General features: G+C 36.7%; 1 protein-coding gene across 3 annotated transcripts in view; it reads right to left on the reverse strand.

The window, feature by feature from the left end:
• The window catches only part of NCK1 (NCK adaptor protein 1), an 82,431-nt gene that overhangs the window by 17,282 nt on the left and 45,273 nt on the right, over nucleotides 1-19,876 (reverse strand). For 2 of the 3 annotated variants that reach the window (XM_024746225.1, XM_024746226.1), the window contains exon 2: nucleotides 3,390-3,633. In XM_024746225.1, the coding sequence (XP_024601993.1) occupies nucleotides 3,390-3,615 (226 nt within the window). In that variant the 5' untranslated portion in view covers nucleotides 3,616-3,633. Of the gene's footprint in view, nucleotides 1-1,164; nucleotides 1,401-3,389; nucleotides 3,634-19,876 lie in introns of those variants that run through there. The other variant, XM_024746224.1, reaches the window with a different exon arrangement.

The following is a 19,876-nucleotide window of genomic DNA, read 5'->3' on the forward strand; positions in this document are numbered from 1 at the left end:
GTGTAACAACCACCACCTACCTCCTCACCAGAATGTAACTTCTGTGACAGTTAGTGTTAGTTTTTCATTCTATAATTTTTGTGTGGCTTGCAGTGGGTAGGCTCTCAATAAAAATGTTGATAAACAAACGAATGAATAAATAAGCTCTTTAAAAGGAAAACTAACCCCCCAAAATGGGTCTAAAATTTTAACAACTCCCCAAAAAGTAAACAAAAGAGATATATTCTAAAAGGATTTACTTGGCCACCAAAGTTAATTAAAGAAATGAATCAGTCTTAATATTACAACTTTTTTTTCAACAAAGTGCTTTTACTCCCTTTCCATTTTGCCCTTTGCCCCGAAATCTTTTGACAGGTTACTTTTTGTTTCCTTAGACTCCTTACACATAAGAGACTTCTACAACAATCCCTCTGTTCATTTTCCTAGAACCACCGAGCAATTGTTCAAAGAGACCAAATCAAGTTCACTATCATAAGAGTATAAAAAGGCTATCAGCAGATACACAGATGAGGTTCTTGTTAGTATTAGAATTACTTTATGACCTGAACTCAAAAACAATCTAAGAATTCACTATTTTCTATCAATGTTTTCATATTCTTTGTATGCAGCTGCTCTCACAATTCATTTCAAAATATCAAGTCTCACATTAACCAAAATAGCAATTTCTAGCAATCCGACATTAAGTCAAAACATTCTCTTTACTGATGCTTTTATTAAACATTATCTTCTACATCGGTCCTCTGAAATCTAAGCAAAAAGCGCCAGAACAATATCATGTTACTTCAAATGTTGAGGATGAAGGAACTTGCTCACTTAAAGCCTTTTTCTCCTCCTGTTTTTAATATGTTTACAATTTATTTAATTCACTTCAAATGTCTATGCTAAGTTCAAAGAACTAATTGCATCAAACTCAAATCATTTATATCCTTTTCCTGTCTGTTATTTAAACATTGATATTAAAATTTTTTTAATTACTTATCAAGTCAAAGCTATTGATATTTGATGATCACCAATCACTTAGCTTATGTTTCATAAACAATATAAAGCACCAGCCTATATAAACCTACCATGTTCTATCCATAGTTTTCCTTTAAATTCACAAAGTGAAAACTCTATTTCAAAAACTACAAGAAAACTACAGATTTAATAAACAGATTAACTTACTGAAAAAATCTTTAAAGACCTTTAACCAATCCATTCTGAAAAAAAATCCCGTGTTCTCTTTCGTCAGTTTGTTAACACAGCTCAGGATAATTCTCGGTGAACTTCCTGGTTCTGCAACATTGAAACTCCCCACACCCAATCCATGTGACTTGGCCCACACCCAGGCAATAGAAAGGTTTGCTGAGGCTTCTCTCTTTCCAAAACACTTTTCCCCTGAACTCCAACAGAACCTATAAAACAAGTATATCGTGATGGCCACAAATATGACCTTACTATTCATATTTATTTTGGAAGAAGCTTTAAAGCTTGTATTTTTTTTTCAACAGTTGAAAATATATTCATGTATTCATTCTTTCCTTTGTTTTCTCCTTTTCTTTCTTAACCTTCAAACAGTGTCTCCATCAGCACAATCAATCATTGTAAAAAAAATCCATTAGTTATATGGGACATTTAAGTTACCTACCAAAAAGGGATTCAGAAATTCTGAGAAAGGAAAGAAGGCTGTCCGATGCAAAAGCTGGATTTACATCATTATACAGTCTAACTATAGACCACTAGTCCTCTGGAATAGACAGCAATAACTGTAATATACTAATAAAATTAACAGCGATAGCCTAGAACTTAAATAGATATAGTCTTGCTAAAACTGTCTCAATAATATCAGAAAATAATATGGAAGGTTTCCCAGGAGTATTAATAATAAAAACTGTATCTAATAAGGCTTTTAAAATTCATATGCAGTCATATCTAAAACTGGGGTGTTTTTCCTCTTTGCTCTGTATTAGTTTTTTCACTATCTTTTGTTAATTACTGTCACATCTGCTATACCTCTCAGGATACCACTATCCTTTTTAAAAGGAACATACAAGTTTATCTAGGTGTGGCCCTAGTCCTTTCTGTGCCTTCATCACTATGAGGCATACTTTCTTGATAGAAGTTATCTTAACTTTCCCTAATATACCTAATCAACATGCTTTAAATAAATGTCCAGTATTTACAAAATCACAAGTATTCCTGGTTCTAACTTTGGTCTCTTCAGCTATTCAAGGACAATCTCTTTCCAACTGTCTTTCATTCATATGTGAATTGTCTTCTATTTAAAAACTACTGTTAAAAACTAATAATAATGGCCTTATTTGCAAAACCTTAAAATCTCAAAAAAAGGCAAACCTAGTTAAAGCGGTTAAGTATCATGGTGAAAATTCAGATTAGTAACTCCATTTATTAAATGACCTTTAGAATAGAATAATAGAATAACAATAATGCTGAATAAGAAATAAAAACTAATATAAAGCAGTTAGTCAGTAATATTCCATATTCATCAATCATGCCACATTACTCTCAAACTATCTTTTTTCAAGGAGAAATTTTACTTCTTCTCCTACATATATACCAAAAACTATTAAGTAACAGCATGCTTGCCTGAATACCTGAGGGAAATTCTGTCCCTCCCAATTCCTTCCTGTCAGCCAAGGAGAATTAAGAGAGAGAGAGAGAGAGACAGCCTAGGCCTCATTTGCACGTATTTCCTTCCTATCACAGCTTGGCCAAGCCCAATGTGAAGCAGGTTCCCCTATCCCTGGCCCTAACGGAAGGCCAGTAAAAACAAACAAAATTTACAGTTAGGGGAAGAAAGAAGAGGAAAAAAGAGAAACAAAATAAGAAAGAGATAAGTTTTGTAGATGCTAATATACAGTAATGCACAATTTAAAACTTTTATCAAATATAAGAATAAAATGATAGTTTGTTTTTAAAAGCACAGTTCAACATATAAGCCATTAGATGTAAAATGAAGCAATGAAGCAATCCTGTAAAATATGTTGCCTTGATGACAAGGAGGATATTCTGCATCTCACTCATTTTATCCCTATCTCAATTAGATGTAGAATCTGTCTAAATTCCAACAGGCACTCATGGTTCAAGGAGCCCCTGATAGAAGATCAGAGTTAAGTTCCACTGTCAGCATCACTCTGGCTTGACTCTTGAACTCTGGCCAGATCCACCAGCTAGATTTACAGAAACTGACCTTCACTGTCTCCTTGAACACACCTGACTTGAATACCCCTGCTATGAGCCAAATTTACCTTGCCTAGCTGAAATCCCAGCCCTGGGATGTTCTAGTTGATTCTGCCCACTGCTGCCAAAATTCAGTACAAAGAACCAAGCTCCAGCATTCATTTAATAGAAAGTACTGTCATTCTTGTTTTAATACAAAAATAACTTACCTAACGTATCCTTTAGGTTTTTTACAATCGATGCTTTCCGAGCACTGTTTTTCCTTTCCACGTAGTTAGAAGGCACAAAACCCGTTTTATTCATGGAATTTCGAACTCGCCACCAGGACTTAGAATCATCCAGAAGCCACAATCTCTCATTCTTCTTGATGTCCAGCTCTTGTTCTTGTTGGGCCACATAATCAAATTTGGCTACTACCACCACTTCTTCTGCCATTTTTCAGCAGCTTCTGCACTGTAACCACACAGAAAATATTTTACATAAGGCTTAACTAGTAGTAGTCTACATGCTTTTCCAAAGAAACACACCTAAGAACCAAAGAGCACTGAATGATTGAAAATAAAAATATGAAAAAAATTAAAATACCAGGCATACGCTAATCAATACACAACTGGTGTAGCTGTATTAATAACTTAAGGCAAAACTATTACTAGTGATAAGGAAATTAACTACATCATGATAAAAGGGTTTTTTTTGGGTTTTTTTTTTGCTGTACGTGGCCCTCTCACTGTTGTGGCCTCTCCCGTTGCGGAGCGCAGGCTCAGCGGCCATGGCTCACGGGCCTAGCCACTCCATGGCGTGTGGGATCTTCCAGGACAAGGGCACGAACCTGTGTCCCCTGCATCAGCAGGCGGACTCTCAACCACTGCGCCACCAGGGAAGCCCATGATAAAAGGTTTTATTCAATATATATAACAGCTAAACTTATAGGTACTTATTAATATAGCTCCAAAATAGAACCACAGGGAAAAATTGACAAAATCATCATCATAGAGGACAACTTTTAACATGTTTATCTCAGTAATAAATTAAGGAGACAAAAAATTAGTAAGGCTAAAGAAGAACTGACATCATAACCGCTAAGTTTGATGTAATAAACATATACAAATATAAGTTCCAAACAGAAGAATATAAACAGAACATATACAAAAATCGATCAAATGCTAGGCCATAAAAAAGTCTCTACATCTTTCATGTACTTGGCACCCTACAACCATATTCTGACAATTATAATAAAAAGACAGCTTTTCAAAAACCTTATATATTAATATTTAGAAACTTCTAAAAACTCATGAGTCAATGAAGAAATCATAATAGAATTTGGAAAATACTTAAAAGTAAAATTAAAGACTATATAGCTAACTTTGTGGGATGCAGCAAAAGGAGTATATAAAAAGGAAATTTGTAGTTGTAAACAGTTACATCAGAAAAATAAAGTTAAAAATAAATTAATGAACTGATCATCTGTCTTCAGTTAGAAAAGAAGAACATAAAGAAAAGTAGATAAAAGGAAATAATACAAATAAAAGCAGAATTTAATGAAACAGAAAACAAAGATATAGAAGAAAGGCTCAGCAAAACAAAAGGTAGTTCTTTGTCATGACTAAAAAATGGACAGAGTCTGGCAAGACTAATCAATGAAAAAAGGAAAAGAGAGCCCATAAATAAACCCACATACCTAAGGTCAATTAATCTTCAACAAAAGAGGCAAGAAAATACAATGGAGAAAAGACTGTCTCTTCAGCAAGTGGTGTTGGGAAAGCTGGACAGCCACATGTAAATCAATGAAGTTAGAACACACCCTCACACCATACACAAAAATAAACTTAAAATGGCTTAAAGACTTAAATATAAGACATGACACCATAAAACTCTGAGAAGAGAATATACGCAAGACATTCTCTGACATAAATCGTACCAAGGCAACAGAAATAAAAGCAAATATAAACAAATAGGACCTAAACAAACTTAAAAGCTTTTGTACAGCAAAGGAAACCACAAACAAAACGAAAAGACAAACTATGGACTGGGAGAAAATATTTGCAAATGATGTGACCGACAAGGGCTTAATTTCCAAAACATACAACCAGCTCAAACAACTCAATAACAAAAAAACAAACAACCCAATCAAAAAATGGGCAGAAGACCTAAATAGACATTTCTCCGAATAAGACATATAGATGGCCAACAGGCACATGAAAAAATGCTCAACACTGCTAACTATTAAAGATATGCAAATCAAAGCTACAATGAGGTACCACCTCACACTGGTCAGAATGGCAATCATTAAAAAGTCTACAAATAACAAATGCTGGAAAGAATGTGGGGAAAAGGAAACCCTCTTATACTGTTGGTGGGGATGTAAACTGGTGCAGCCACTATGAAAACCAGTATGGAGGTCCCTCAAAAAACTAAAAATAGAGTTGCCATATGATCTTGCAATTCCACTCCTGGGCATATATCCAGACAAAACTATAATTTGAAAAGATACATGAACCCCCACTCTTCATTGAAGCACTATTTACAATTGCCAAGACATGGAACAATCTAAATGTCCATCAACAGAGGAACGGATAAAGAAGATGTGGTATATATATACAATGGAGTACTACTCAGCCATAAAAAATGAAATAATGCCATTTGCAGCAACATGGATGGACCTAGAGATTATCATAGTAAGTGAAGTAAGTCAGAAAGAGAAAGACAAATACAATATATATGACACAAATGAACTTATCTACAAAACAAACTCCCAGACACAGAGAACAGACTTTTGGTTGCCAAGGGCAGGGGGTGTGGGAGGGATGGACTGGAGTTTGGGATTAGCAGATGCAAACTATTATATATAGCATGGATAAACAAGGTCTTACTGTATAGCACAGGGAACTGTATTCAATATCCTGTGATAAACCATAATGGACAAGAATATGAAAAAGAACATATATATATATGTGTAACTGAATTACTTTGCTGTACAGTAGAAATTAACACATCGTAAATCAACTATACTTCAATAAATTTTTTTAAAAATGAAAAAAAGCACACCAAATTACCAGGAATAAAAAGGGAGTCATAATTATAGATGCTACAGACATTCAAAAAACATGGCAATATTAAAAACTTCATCAATAAATCTGAGAAAAAGTAAAATGTACAAATTTATAGAAAAATTAAAATAACAAAAGTAATAAAATTGAATTAGTCATTAAGAAATCTTCCCATAATGAAAACACCAGGTCCAGATGGTTTCACAGGCAAGTTCTATTAAAATTCAAAGAACAAATAAATCCAACTTATGCAAACTCTTTTAGAACAAAGAAAGGAAATGTTACAAACCTAAGTCACTTCTGAACCTAGAATAGCTCTCTGCTTTCTTCAGAGAGACTATTTTACATAAAGAGCCATCCCGGTTTAGCAAGCAAAAAAAATCAGCTTCTGATTTTGGATATTGACTATCCAAAATACTGATTCTGTTTTCTCAATGATGAAGCAAGTTCTTCAATGTACTCAGGGAAATGCATTTTAATCTAGAATTCAACAAGCCCTCGCATTCAAGTGTAGATACTTTTACATCTACAAGGTAGATACTTTTGGGGGGTTATTGCAAGGTCTCAAAACCTACCATACAGTCTTCTAAAATAATGACTCAAGTATATACAGCAGCAAAATTAATAATGTTAAAGAAAAAAGAGGACGATGTGGCATTCAAGAAATGACGAACAGGGAGAAACCAGAAAAATTAATTTGTATTCTTGCAATTTTTCCGTTTGAAATTACTTGCAAATAAAAACTTACAACCAGGACTTCCCTGGTGGTCCAGTGGCTAAGACTCTGCACTCCCAATGCAGGGGGCCCAGGTTCCATGCCTGGTCAGGGAACTAGATTCCACATGCCTCAACTAAAAGTTCACATGCCACAACTAAATATCACGCATGCTGCAACAAAAAACCGGCGTGCTACATTCAACTAAGACCAGGCGCAGCCAAATTGGAAAAAACAAAAAACAGTACAACCAAGTCTAAATAATAACTGGTGCATGATGTAAAAAATCACAAGTGATAGACTTTTTGAGACACTGAAAAGCAGAGAGATTTTGTCAGGGATACTTGGGCACCAACTGTGATTCCTTCCTGTGGGAACCTGTCTCCCCACCCCCTTATTAATCTAAAAAATTAATCTACAAAATTAATCTTAAAAAAAGAGTATAATGATAAGAGTTGGTTAAAAAAAAAAACAACAATAAGAGTTGGTATAATAGTTGGTAGGTTGTATATCCAGCATTCATTTTCTCTTTTCCTAACAATATCCCAATTATCCTTATAGTTGCCACCTCATTATTATTATTTTAGCCATGCAACTTGGGGGAACGACTCTAGCTTCAAAGGTGTATTTGGGTTAATGAAAGCTTTCCCTCCATTTAGAATCACCTATGGAGCTTTTTAAAAAATACAGGAGCTTGGGGCCCCTACTTCAGAGATTCTAATCAGTGTGGATTGTCACTCAGGCATTACTATTTTTAAAAGCCATCCAAGTGATTCTAATGTACATGCAGGACTGAGAACTCATCTAAGCCAATCATGACAATCTCTTCCTTGCTAGTTTAGTCCATATTAACCCACTTAAGGCCAATGGGATGCAAGGGAAACTATGCTAGCAACTTCAGGGTAATGATGACTGGCTCTTGAGAAACGTAGTAAAAGACTGTCTTTGTATTTTGTCATGGACAGATGTGAGGCCTGCAGCCATCTTGTCACCAGCTGGAGAATGAAGCTGACAAACAAATGAAAGGAGAGCTTCTGGGAAATAGAGCCAGAGCTGCTAAAATAAGTACTAAAAACTGCCCCCTAAACCTCCAGTTCCTTGAACTAATGTGTTTCTTTATTACGTTAAGACAGTTTTAGTTGGGTTTTGTTCTTTTCAGCTGAAATTCCCACTATAGGCAAACATACCCTATCAGATATCAAAATGCACTAAAATATTAAGGCAATTTAAAAGAATATGATATTGGTATAGAATATCAAATAGACCAGTAGAATATAGATTAAGGTCCAGAAACAGATACGCCTACATACAGGCGGCTTTAGAAGCCCTCTTCTCTAATATACTAGCTATGAGTTCTTCTAATTTAGGTCTTTTTGAAATAGATGGAGTACTTCAAACCACTTAACACAAAATGAATTTTTGTATATATTTTCCCCCTAAACATTTACAGTGGTCTCACGCAGGCCTAATTCACAAGCAAGTAATTTTTTTAAGTGACTTCTTTGTCTTTCCAAAGCAATCAACTTCGTTTTCACAAAAGCAATTTTCTTTCAGCACTATTTTTGTTAATTTATATAATATACAAGATTATAGTAAGAAGCACACCTGAAAGATACAGCACCTCTAATTCTTGGTAAGCAGATACAACTCAATTGGTGAGAGTAGAAATATGTCAAGGGTATCAGGTTATATGTTTCATAATGGAAATAAAGGGGTTTAGTCAGTTAATTAGGCAAGTCAGCGAACTTCTACTATGTGTCTTTAAATATGCAAAAATATGAGAATTTCATATCTAGTAGGGGTGACATTTCAAATCACTGGAGAAGAATGAGTTATTCAGTAACTGATACTAGGACTACTAACTATCTATTTGGGAAAAAACAGTGCCCTACCTCACACTATATACAAAAGTAAATTAGACAGACGACCTTGACTTCCAGGAAGACAGAGTAGTTGTACTTTTCTCTATTTCTCCAGCTAAGTAGAACTAAAAACCCTGGATATTACATATGAATCAAACAAAAGAAAACTCTGAAAGGTAAAGAGAAGGAAAATCAGCTGGGAAACTCAGGACCCAAGTAACAACACAGTGGTGAATCCCCTAGGTTTTCTTTTTGCCTGGTATATCCTAGACTTGAAGATTGGCAAGCTAAACACACCAACAGGCAGAGAAAAAACAACAAAAACAACAAAACCCAGTGCTCTCCAGACAATGGATCAAAAAAGGGACAGCTTAGCAATACAGAAAACTTTTTAGACGATAAAAACTCTACTCCAGTCAAACACTGCAGAAAAAAACGGGCCCCACCCATGCCAGCAAAGACCAAGAAGGAAACCTAGATTTTCTACCCTTGAGAGGCTATAATGGGGCACCGCAACATCTCTGCCTGGTGGTGTAAGTGAAGACCAACTAAGGTGCCAGGACTTTTATTACCCATCAGCCAGACAATCGGCAAAGATGTAAAAGAAATCAAGGGCTTCCCTGGTGGCGTAGTGGTTGAGAGTCCGCCTGCCGATGCAGGGGACACGGGTTCGTGCCCTGGTCCAGGAAGATCCCACATGCCGCGGAGCGGCTGGGCCCGTGAGCCATGGCCGCTGAGCCTGCGCGTCCGGAGCCTGTGCCCCGCAACGGGAGAGGCCACAACAGTGAGAGGCCCGTGTACCGCAAAAAAAAAAAAGAAAAAAGAAAAAATCAATAACACATTCAACCAACAGGATCTAACCAACATTTATATAATATTCCAATGAGCGACAGCAAAATAGACATGCTTTTCAAGTGCCCCTGAACAAATAACAAGATAGACCGTATCCTGGGCCATAAAATAAACCTCAACAAATTTAAAATAACTGAAATTATAAAGTGTATTCTCTGACTACAACAGGATCAAACTAGAAATCAACAATAGAAAGATAACAGAAAAACCTCCAAATATTTGGAACATACTTCTAAATAATCCATGGGTCAAAGAAGTCTCAAGGAAAGTTCATTTACACTGAAGTGAAAATGAAAATAAAATCTATCCAAATTTGTGACACAAGATCAACCTGCAAAAAGCAACTGTATTTCTATATACTAGAAATGAACACATGGACACCAAAATTAAAAGTAATACCATTTATAATAAAAGGAAAAAAATGAAAGAAGTGCTAATCTAACAAAACATCAAGAGGACTATATGTTGAAAACTACAAATGCAGATGAAAGAAATCAAAGAAGATCTAAATAATAGTGTTTATGGAATGGAAGATTCAACACAGTAAAGGTGTCAATTTTTTCCAAACTGATATACAGGTGATGTAATTCTTATTAAAATCCCAGCAAAAACTTTTATATATATAGAATTATTATTCTATAATTTTTATGGAAAGGCAAAATAACTAGAATAGCAAAAACAATTTTTAAAAGTTAGAATAAAGTGGGGAAATACTTACTATGTAGCTACAGTAAGCCAAGACTTACTGTATTTGCAAAGGGATACACACATATATCAATGGAACAGAACAGAAAACCCAGAAATAGAGCCACACAAATATGCCCAACTGAATTTTGACAAAGGTGCAAAAAATAATTCAATGGAGGAAAACAGCTTTCTCAACAAATGTTGCAAGAGCTAATGGAGACCAAAATTGGCAAACAAAAAAAATATACATTAACCTAAACTCACACCTTATACAAACACTAACTCAAACTGGATGACAATCTTAAATATAAAACTTGAAACTTTTAGAATAATATACGGAATAAAACCTTCAGACTACAGAGCTAGGCAAAGAGTTCTTAAACTTGACACTGAAAGTAAGATCCATAAAAGGAAAAACTCAACAGTAGAAAAACAACTCCAATTAGAAAACAAGCAAAAGACATAGAGACATTAACTGAAGAAGATGTATAGATGGCAAACATGCACATGAAAAGATGCTCATCATCATTAGCTACTGAGAAAATGCAAATTAAAACCACACTGAGACATCACTACACACCTATCAGAATGGCTAAAACAGAAGAGTAACAATACCAAATATTGACAAGGATATGTCGAAACTGAATCACCCGTACTTTGCTGATGAGAATTTTAAATGATACAGACCCCTGGAAAACAGTTTGGCAGTTTCTTGTAAAACTAAACATGCAACCACCATACAAGTGAGCAGTTGTATTCTTGGGCTTTTATCCCAGAGACATGAAGATTTATATTCATGCAAAAACTTTTACATGAATGTTTACAGCAACTTCATTTGTGAAGTCAAAAAATGTAAACCACCCAGATGTCCTTCAACAGGCAAATGGTTAAACAAACTGTGGTATACCCATACCATGGAACACTACTTATCAATAAAAAGAAAAAAATTATCGCTACATGCAATAACCTGGATGTATCTCCAGGGAATTATGCTGAATTGGGGGGCAGGGGGAGCCAATCCCAAAGGTTACACACTATATAATTCCATTTATCTGACATTCTTGAAATGATAAAATTATAGAAATGGTGAGCAGATTAATGCCTTCCTGGGGTTATGGACAGGGTGGGAGTGGGAAGGAAATGCGTGGTTATAAAAGGGCAGCAAGAGGGATTCTTGTGGTAATGGAAATGTTCTGTATCTTGACTATCAATATTAATACCCTGTTTGTTATACTGTACTACACTTCTGCCCTATGTTACCATGGTACTTCATCATTATACAAGTATCACACTTTCCTCAACTAAACCTTACTGATGGACAGTGGGTTGTTTCCTGTCTTCTGGTATTAAATAGTGCTGCAATAGTGCTCATATACATGTCACTTTGTTTTCCTGTTTTCTGTGCCTCTGGGTTCGAGTCATAGAAGAATGCTGAGATGAAGCTTAAGGTTTATATAATTTTGTGAATACTGCCAAATTTCCTATTTATTGGCTCTTTATCTTTTTGTATTCTCAACAATATATGAGAGTGATTATTTCTTCACAGCCTTGCCAAGAAACTATGTTGTCAATATTTTGGATTTTTGCCAATTAGATAGATAAGAAATGCTACTTCAGAGCAGTTTTTATTTGTGTTTCTCTATTACAGTGAGATTGAGCACCTTTCCCAAAATTTAAAGGACATTTGCATTTGTTTTTCTGTGTGGACTACTTGTTCCTATCTTTTGACCATTTTCCTATGGTGTGGCTTCTTTCAGTTTTTAGAAGCTCTCTGTATAGTAGGAATATATGCCCTTTGTCTTTGGTATAAATTTTTCCATTTTGTCATTATCTTTTTAATTTGGTTATCGTACTTTTTGAGAAGAAAATTTTTGAAGAACAGCTCAAAATTGTAAATGCACATTTCTTTGAACCAGCAATCTACATACTATGGACAAAAATGATTCAAGTACCCGAAGTCATTTATGTAAAAATGTTTGCTGCAGCACTGCTTATGTGAAAAATCAGGAGTGAAATGTACACCAACAGTGCCTAAATTATAAATACTGGTATGGTAAAATGTCCAAGAAATATTAAGCAAAAAATGCAAATTCAAAACAATATGCTCATTATGATTGTATTTTGAAAACATCCTACTACATATGCTTGTATATGCATTAAAAAGTTCAGGGAGGACACACATCAAATTGCACAGTGGTAGCCTCACTGAGTGGTAAGACTGGTAAGACTTTCATTCCCTACTCCATAGGTATGTGTGGTTTGAATATTTTTCAATAGGTACGTATTACTTGATTTTTTAAAATGTACTATAAAAAGAGAAAAACAACTGAAAGCTAGCTAATAGGAACTGGCATCCAGAACACAAAGTATGGGTGAGGAAACATGGGGCATGTAAGAGAAAAAAAGAAATGTAAGAGTAGTAAGTTGTCATAGAACTAAATCTGCTTTACAGTAGAATTACACAGAATTTAAACAATTGGAATCTAAAACGAAAACAAAAAACAAACAAAAAAAACCCACTTATAATTCAGCTTTCCTTTGATGACCATTTCCTCAGTTAAGTACCAGATAAAAGAGCTAACCTTAGAGTTCAGATAGTAGGGAAAACTATGCATCTTTAAAAACAAGTAACAAAGTAAAATAACATGTTAACACTACAAGAGGGACAACAATTGAGGCCAACTGAGAAAGTAAATGCTTCCCATCGCATGCTTACCTTGGAACAGATGCTCAGAGTAGAATTACGGGTAGTAACATTTGCACTATTGTAATAGCCATTTCTCTTGCTCTCTTTTGGTTAGAGACTAAAAGTTTAGTTCAAAAAACAGAAATTAAATATTGAAGTGACTCCATTGCACTTTGATTCAGCCCAGAGGCCTGGCTGTAAAGGTTGTCAATTAATATTCCATATTCTCCTACAAAAGCTTCAGCTCCATGTTTGCAACTACACTAACAATATTTGCACTGGGATGATCTTGGCCCCACTCTTCTTCCAGGAATTGAATTCCTATCCTTTGGTCTCTCTGTCCTTGTACCTAGCACCTGAACCCAGGAGCCTCATCAACCAGTGTCCATTTCCTCCCTGACATCAAGTGTTGGATTTCCTTTATAAAATCTGAACTACCAATTTGATCCTCACTGACTACCTGCCCTCCTCTGATACTATGAACATCATGAACCTCGGATTTGACATCAGTCCCACTTTATAGTACTCACATCCTGCTTGCCTTTTTCTCCTGGGCTTATTTCCTGATCTCAGTTTGTTTTTCAAATTCACTTCCAATCTCATTCCCAAACTGGACCTAGACACAATCGCTGATCATACTTCTGGCCTTTTCTGATCTGGTTACCACAAGAACAGAACCAAGTTGGAATTAAAGAACTCAATCATTTCAACATGTCACTAAAGACAGACAACATGAAATTTACTGTTCTTGGGATCTTCATAAATTACACCATTCTTTCTTATTGGAAAGGGATCAACAGACTAAGTTGGAGAACACCTACTGGCTTAAGATGAGAGGTTTTTACACCGTCACAAAGGCTGAGAGTTGCTAAAAATATGTAACTCTATACCAAGGAACATTTACTAAATGTCTGTAATTCAGGTATATCCTAGCATTTCCCTCACAACAATCATTTAAAGTATTATCCTCACTTTACAAGTATAATACAGATACTAAGAAGTTAAATGGCTCTTCAACCTTGGAAAATAAGTGGTTGAAACTGGGAGTCAAATGCATGTTCTTTTCACTCCCCCCAGAGTTCATGTATTTTTGATTACTGCTGACTATTAAGGAACAGAAGAGGAATACACAAGTTATAAATACATGGAAACCAATTACCTAGTAAATCAGCAATTCTCAAACTATTTGGTTTCAAAACCCCTTTACATACTTAAAAACTGAAGAGCTTTTTTGTTTAGGTTGGGTCTATCTATCAATATTTACCATATTAGGAATTAAAAGTGAGAAAATGTTAGGATATTTTCAATTCAATTAAATATAATCACATTCAATCCAATACATTTTAACATATTTTATGAAAATTTTATTTTCTAAAACAAAACATTAATGAAAAGAATAGAATTATTTTACATTTTTGCAAATCTTTTTAATGTCTGACTTAATAGAAGACAGGTGGATTCGCGTATCTGTTTCTGCATTTAATGTATTACAACATCATTTTGGCTGAAAAGAAAACCTGGTCTCACACAAATGTATGGTTGGAAAAGGGGAAGAGTATTTTAAGAGTCTTTTCAGATAACTGTGGATTCTTTTTTGGTACTACACCAAAACTTGACAAGCAGTAGAGTTTCTTAAATACTAGTTTCTAATGTGGAATCTAAAACTTTATCAATGAACTTTTCCATACTGTTTTAAATATTAAAACTCACTTGCCTAAGTATTTTATTTTTTTTGTTTATCCACTCACCTTTTGTTTTTATTTTTTATAAATTTATTTATTTACTTATTTATTCTTGGCTACGTTGGGTCTTCGTTGTTGCATGCAGGCTTTCTCTAGTTGCAGTGCACGGGCTCCTCATTGCAGTGGCCTCTCGTTGCAGAGCACAGGCTCTAGGCAAGCAGGCTTCAGTAGTTGTGGCACGCGGGCTCAGCAGTTGTGGCTCGTGGGCTCTAGAGCACAGGCTCAGTAATTGTGGCGCACAGGCTAAGTTGCTCCATGGCATGTGGGATCTTCCCAGACCAAGGCTCAAACCCGTGTCCCCTGCATTGGCAGGTGGATTCTTAACCACTGCACCACCAGGGAAGTCCTGGCCTAAGTATTTTAAATTCCAGGAATGATGAGTGTAAGCCTGCTGCAAACTTTCTCTCCAACTGATTACAACTAAAATCTCCAGAAAAAAAATGCAAAGCATCAGCTACCTAAGGACCCTGAAAAGTATACAATAGGTAGATTGGAGAGGGAAATCAGCTTGAAAACAGACAAATACATAAATATCCTGTTGAATACACAAATTTCCTTTGAAATTTGACCAAACAATAAATTTCCTTTTGGTCACCCTACCACACACACACTTTATTTCCTAGCTATGACCCAAAGCCAAGAAGAATGGGAAATTGTGTGGAAGGTGCAGTAAGGAAGAACCTCATTTGGAAGAGAAGTTCATTTGGCCAAAAAACAGGGGGAAAAGCCTCTTGAAAGCCAGAGTGGGTGGGTTAAGTCCCTGAGGTTTTTTCCTTCTTTTCCCCCTCTCCCAGCCCGGTCCCAAGGCCAGCCTCAGTGCAGATCTGCAGTGCTGACACATGATGGAGACAGCATATACGTTAAGACCCCAAGAGGGGACTTCCCTGATGGTCCAAGGGTTAAGACTCCATGCTTCCAATGCAGGGAACACGGGTTTGATCCCTGGATGGGGAACTAGGGTCCCACATGCCACGTGGTGCAGCCAAAAAATTTTTTTAAATAATTTTAAAAAAAGACCCCAAGAGGACACCTATGCTTTCTCTATAGCCTCTTCACCCTGAAGTCAGGCACAGTCAGGCACAGTCAGGCCCAGAACTGAGCAACAACATGCGAGACTGAAACTCTAATAAGAAAACCCAATTTTTCTGGCCAAAGGAAGCAAGGGGTCACTGGGAGCTGGAGAATATTGGAAAACTCCCATGAAAGAAGAGCAGAAGAACATAATCTATGACAAAGACTCTCTCTTTGACCAAACTGTAGCCAGCTTCCTCTGAACCCTCTTCTTAACTAGGCCTCAATCCTGACCTATAAAAACTGCAGACTCGGGGCTTCCTTGGTGGTGCAGTGGTTGAGAGTCCGCCTGCCGATGAAGGGGACACAGGTTCGTGCCCCGGTCCAGGAAGATCCCACATGCCGCAGAGCAGCTGGGCCCCTGAGTCTGTGCGTCCGGAGCCTGTGCTCCGCAACGGGAGAGTCCACAGGCCACAACAGTGAGAGGCCTGCGTACCGCAAAAACAAACAAACAACAACAAAAAACTGCAGACTCTAAGCATAAATGACTTGTCATAAATGATTACTCACACTAACAGACTTGAACAAACACTAGGATAGTTTCTAATAGCTTAAGGCTCTATCCCTAAGATGACCCCTCCAGCCCCCTTAAGTTCCTGCCTGAGAAAGCTCAATGCTGCCAGAATTTACTGTTTGTTCCAGCTAAATCTTGGTGATAGACAGGCCCCTGAACTCCCTCTTAGAGCAGTTACTTTAGAAAGCTTGCAATTATAAATACTTCCTCTGCTCCCTTGAGATATAAATTGTCTACCACCTAAAACTGTCTTCTCAAGGACCCAAGAGCCATCTGTTTAAAATGCAAACATTCAAGGAGATAACTCTCACTCTTGTTCCCAGACCCTGTAGGAAGATAAGGGCCCAACTTTGGTGGGTGCCTTGCTCTAACTTGCACCACTGCCTCTGTTATAAAGAGAAGTTTATTTCTCCTCTGGATAAGTACCAGTTACAAACCCTGTTGCCCTCGCCATATGGATCAATCCCCTTCAACACCGCTCTGTGCCTTTCCCTTAGCACATTCCAACTTCTTAAAAGTCTGCTGCCTTTTGTTTTGGCAAAGTTGAATTCAGTTCATGTTGGACTCTCTTCCCTGTCGTAGTATTTATTGAATAAAATCTATCCTTACCACTTCAATTAGTATCAAGCTTGTGAATCTTTTATATCTATAATTCTAGTTATGAAACCAACTTAAGTACTAAACTCCCCTCCCCCAAGTTGGACATGCATGGAATTTCCAAAGAAGCATGACAAAGGCACTGAGAACGGAAATACAAAATAAACACCGCCCAAGCCCAGACCATCTCTGACTGGTGCACATAGCAAACAGACTCAAATAGTACAGCAAAGGTTTAGAAAATGAAACTGATATTGGAACTACTGCCCATAAAACCAAGTAAAAACTGGTTTGAATCTAATCAGATTGATGCCTACTAAAACAACAGCAAATTCTCCAAAGGATTTTAACAGGATCCCAATTCTCACAACTTAATACTAGAAATGTCCAGTATATAACTCAAACTTACCCAACATATCAAGAAGTAGGAAAATTTGGGCAAGAATTGGAAGAAAAAACAACCAACAGATAGATGCGAACCAAAAATAACCCAGATATTGGAATTATCAAAAATCTTAAAGTGGCTAATATAACCATGCTCCATGAGGTAAAGGTGAACACTCAAACAAATGGAAAGATAAATCTCATCTGAGAAGAAGCTATTAAATAGGACCAAATGGAAATTTTAGAGCTGAAAATCATAATATTTGAAATAAAAACTTCACTGGAGAGGCTGAATAGCAGAATCAAGACGGCAGATGTATTAATTTTCTATGGCTGCTATAACAAATTACCACAAACTGGGTGGTTTAAAATAACAGAAATTTATTCTGTCAGAGATCTGAAGGTCTCAATCAAGGATACAATCAAGAAGTCTGAAATCAAGGTGTTGACAGGGCTGTACTACCTCTGAAGGCTCTAGGGAACAACCTGTACTTTGCCCCTTCCAGCTTTTGGTAGCTGTCAACATTCCTTGTGACTGCATCACTAACTCTGCCCCTGTGTTTACACTGCCTCCCCCTCTTCTGTCTAGCAAATCTCCCTCTGCCTCACTCTTATAAGGATACTTGGCATTGGAATTAGAGCTTACCAGATAACCTAGGAATTTATCCTCCTCTCAAAATCCTCAAATTAATTAATCACACCTTTTGTCACATAAGGTAATATTCACAAATTGCAGGGATTAGGAAATGGACGTATCTTTTTAAAGTGTGCCATTCAACAAACTACAACAGAGGAAACACTGTGTAAACGTGAAGACAGATCAATAAAAATTATCCAACCTGAAGAACAGAGAGGGGAAAATATTTTTGAAAAAGAAAGAACAGGGCTTCAGGGACCAGTGGGACAATATCAAAAGAGCTACTATTCATGTCTTCGGAATCCCTAAAGAAAAGATACCGGTACAAAAAAATGCTTAGAAGAAACAGTGGTTGAAACTTTCCGAAAGTTTGCAAAAGGCATAAATTTACAGATTCAAGAAACTAAGCAAACCCCAAATAGGATAAATTCAAATCATGTCCAAGCACATCATAATCTAACTGCTAAAAACCAAAAGTAAAAGAAAAATCTTGAAAGCAGCCAGAGAAAAACAACATATTACATACAGGCCAATGGTTCTCAAATGGGGGTTATTTCACATCCACGGGTATATGTGACAATGTCTGGAGTCATTTTTTATTGTCACTGCTGGGGAGGAGGGAGGTGCTAATGGGGATACTGCTAAACATCCTATAATGAATAGGATAGGCCTCCACAACAAAAAATTATCCAGTCCAAAGTGCTAAGGTTGAAAAATCCTGATATAGGGGGCAATCTGAACTACAGGACTTTTCATCAGAAACCATGAACCATATCTTTAAAATGTTGGAAGAAAACAACTGACAACCCAGAATTCTATATTCAGTGAAAATATCCTTCAGGAATGAAATGAAATAAAGATATTCTCAGATGAATCAAAACTAAGTCACTTTGCTGCCAACAGGCTGGCTCTAATAGAAATGTAAAGGAAGCTTTAAGGCTAAACGAAAAATGGTATCAGAGGGAAACTTGAAACTTCAGGAATGAAGGAGGAGCAACAAAAATGGGAAATATCTAGGTAAGTATAAGATTAATTTTCATCTCTTAAGTTCTTTAAAACATAGCTCTTGAAACGGAATATTATAATATTTTCATGGGGGGGCTTTCAACCCATATGTATAATTCATATGACAATTATCATATAAGTGGGGAGGGCAATGGGACCTATATACAGTTGTTAGGCTTTATGTTCTATTTGAGGTGGTAAAATATAAACTCTAGATATACTAGGAAAATTAAGTATATATAGTATATAGTATATTATAATCTTTAGAGCAATTACTAAAAAGAAGGACAAAGAGATAACAGCCATGAAAACCAATATATACATTAAAATGGATACTAAAAACACACTCAATTGAAAAGAAGGAAAAGGGAAAACAGAAACAAAACCCAAAAGAAACAAAGAGTGGGCTTCTCTGGTGGCGCAGCGGTTGAGAGCCCGCCTGCCGATGCAGGGGACACAGGTTCGTGCCCCAGTCCAGGAAGATGCCACGGAGCAGCTAGGCCTGTGAGCCATGGCCGCGGAGCCTGTGCTCTGCAACAGGAGAGGCCACAACAGTGAGAGGCCCGCGTACCGCAAAAAAAAAAAAAAAAAAAAGAAACAAAGAGTAACAAATCTCAAACATATCAATAATTACACAAAATAAATGACCTAAACATACTAATTAAAAGATATACTATCAAGGGACTTCCCTGGCAGTGCAATGGTTAAGAATCCGCCTGCCAATGCAGGGGACACGGGTTCGGGCCCTGGTCTGAGAAGTTCCCACATGGCGTGGAACAACTAAGCCTGTGCACCGCAACTACTGAGCCTGCGCTCTAGAGCCCACAAGCCACAACTACTGAGCCTGCATGCTGACTACTGAAGCCCACGCCTAGAGCCCGTGCTCTGCAACAAGAG

This window comes from Neophocaena asiaeorientalis, unplaced genomic scaffold (genome assembly GCF_003031525.2).
Source record: "Neophocaena asiaeorientalis asiaeorientalis breed wild unplaced genomic scaffold, Neophocaena_asiaeorientalis_V1.1 scaffold437, whole genome shotgun sequence".
Classification (NCBI taxonomy): domain Eukaryota; kingdom Metazoa; phylum Chordata; class Mammalia; order Artiodactyla; family Phocoenidae; genus Neophocaena; species Neophocaena asiaeorientalis.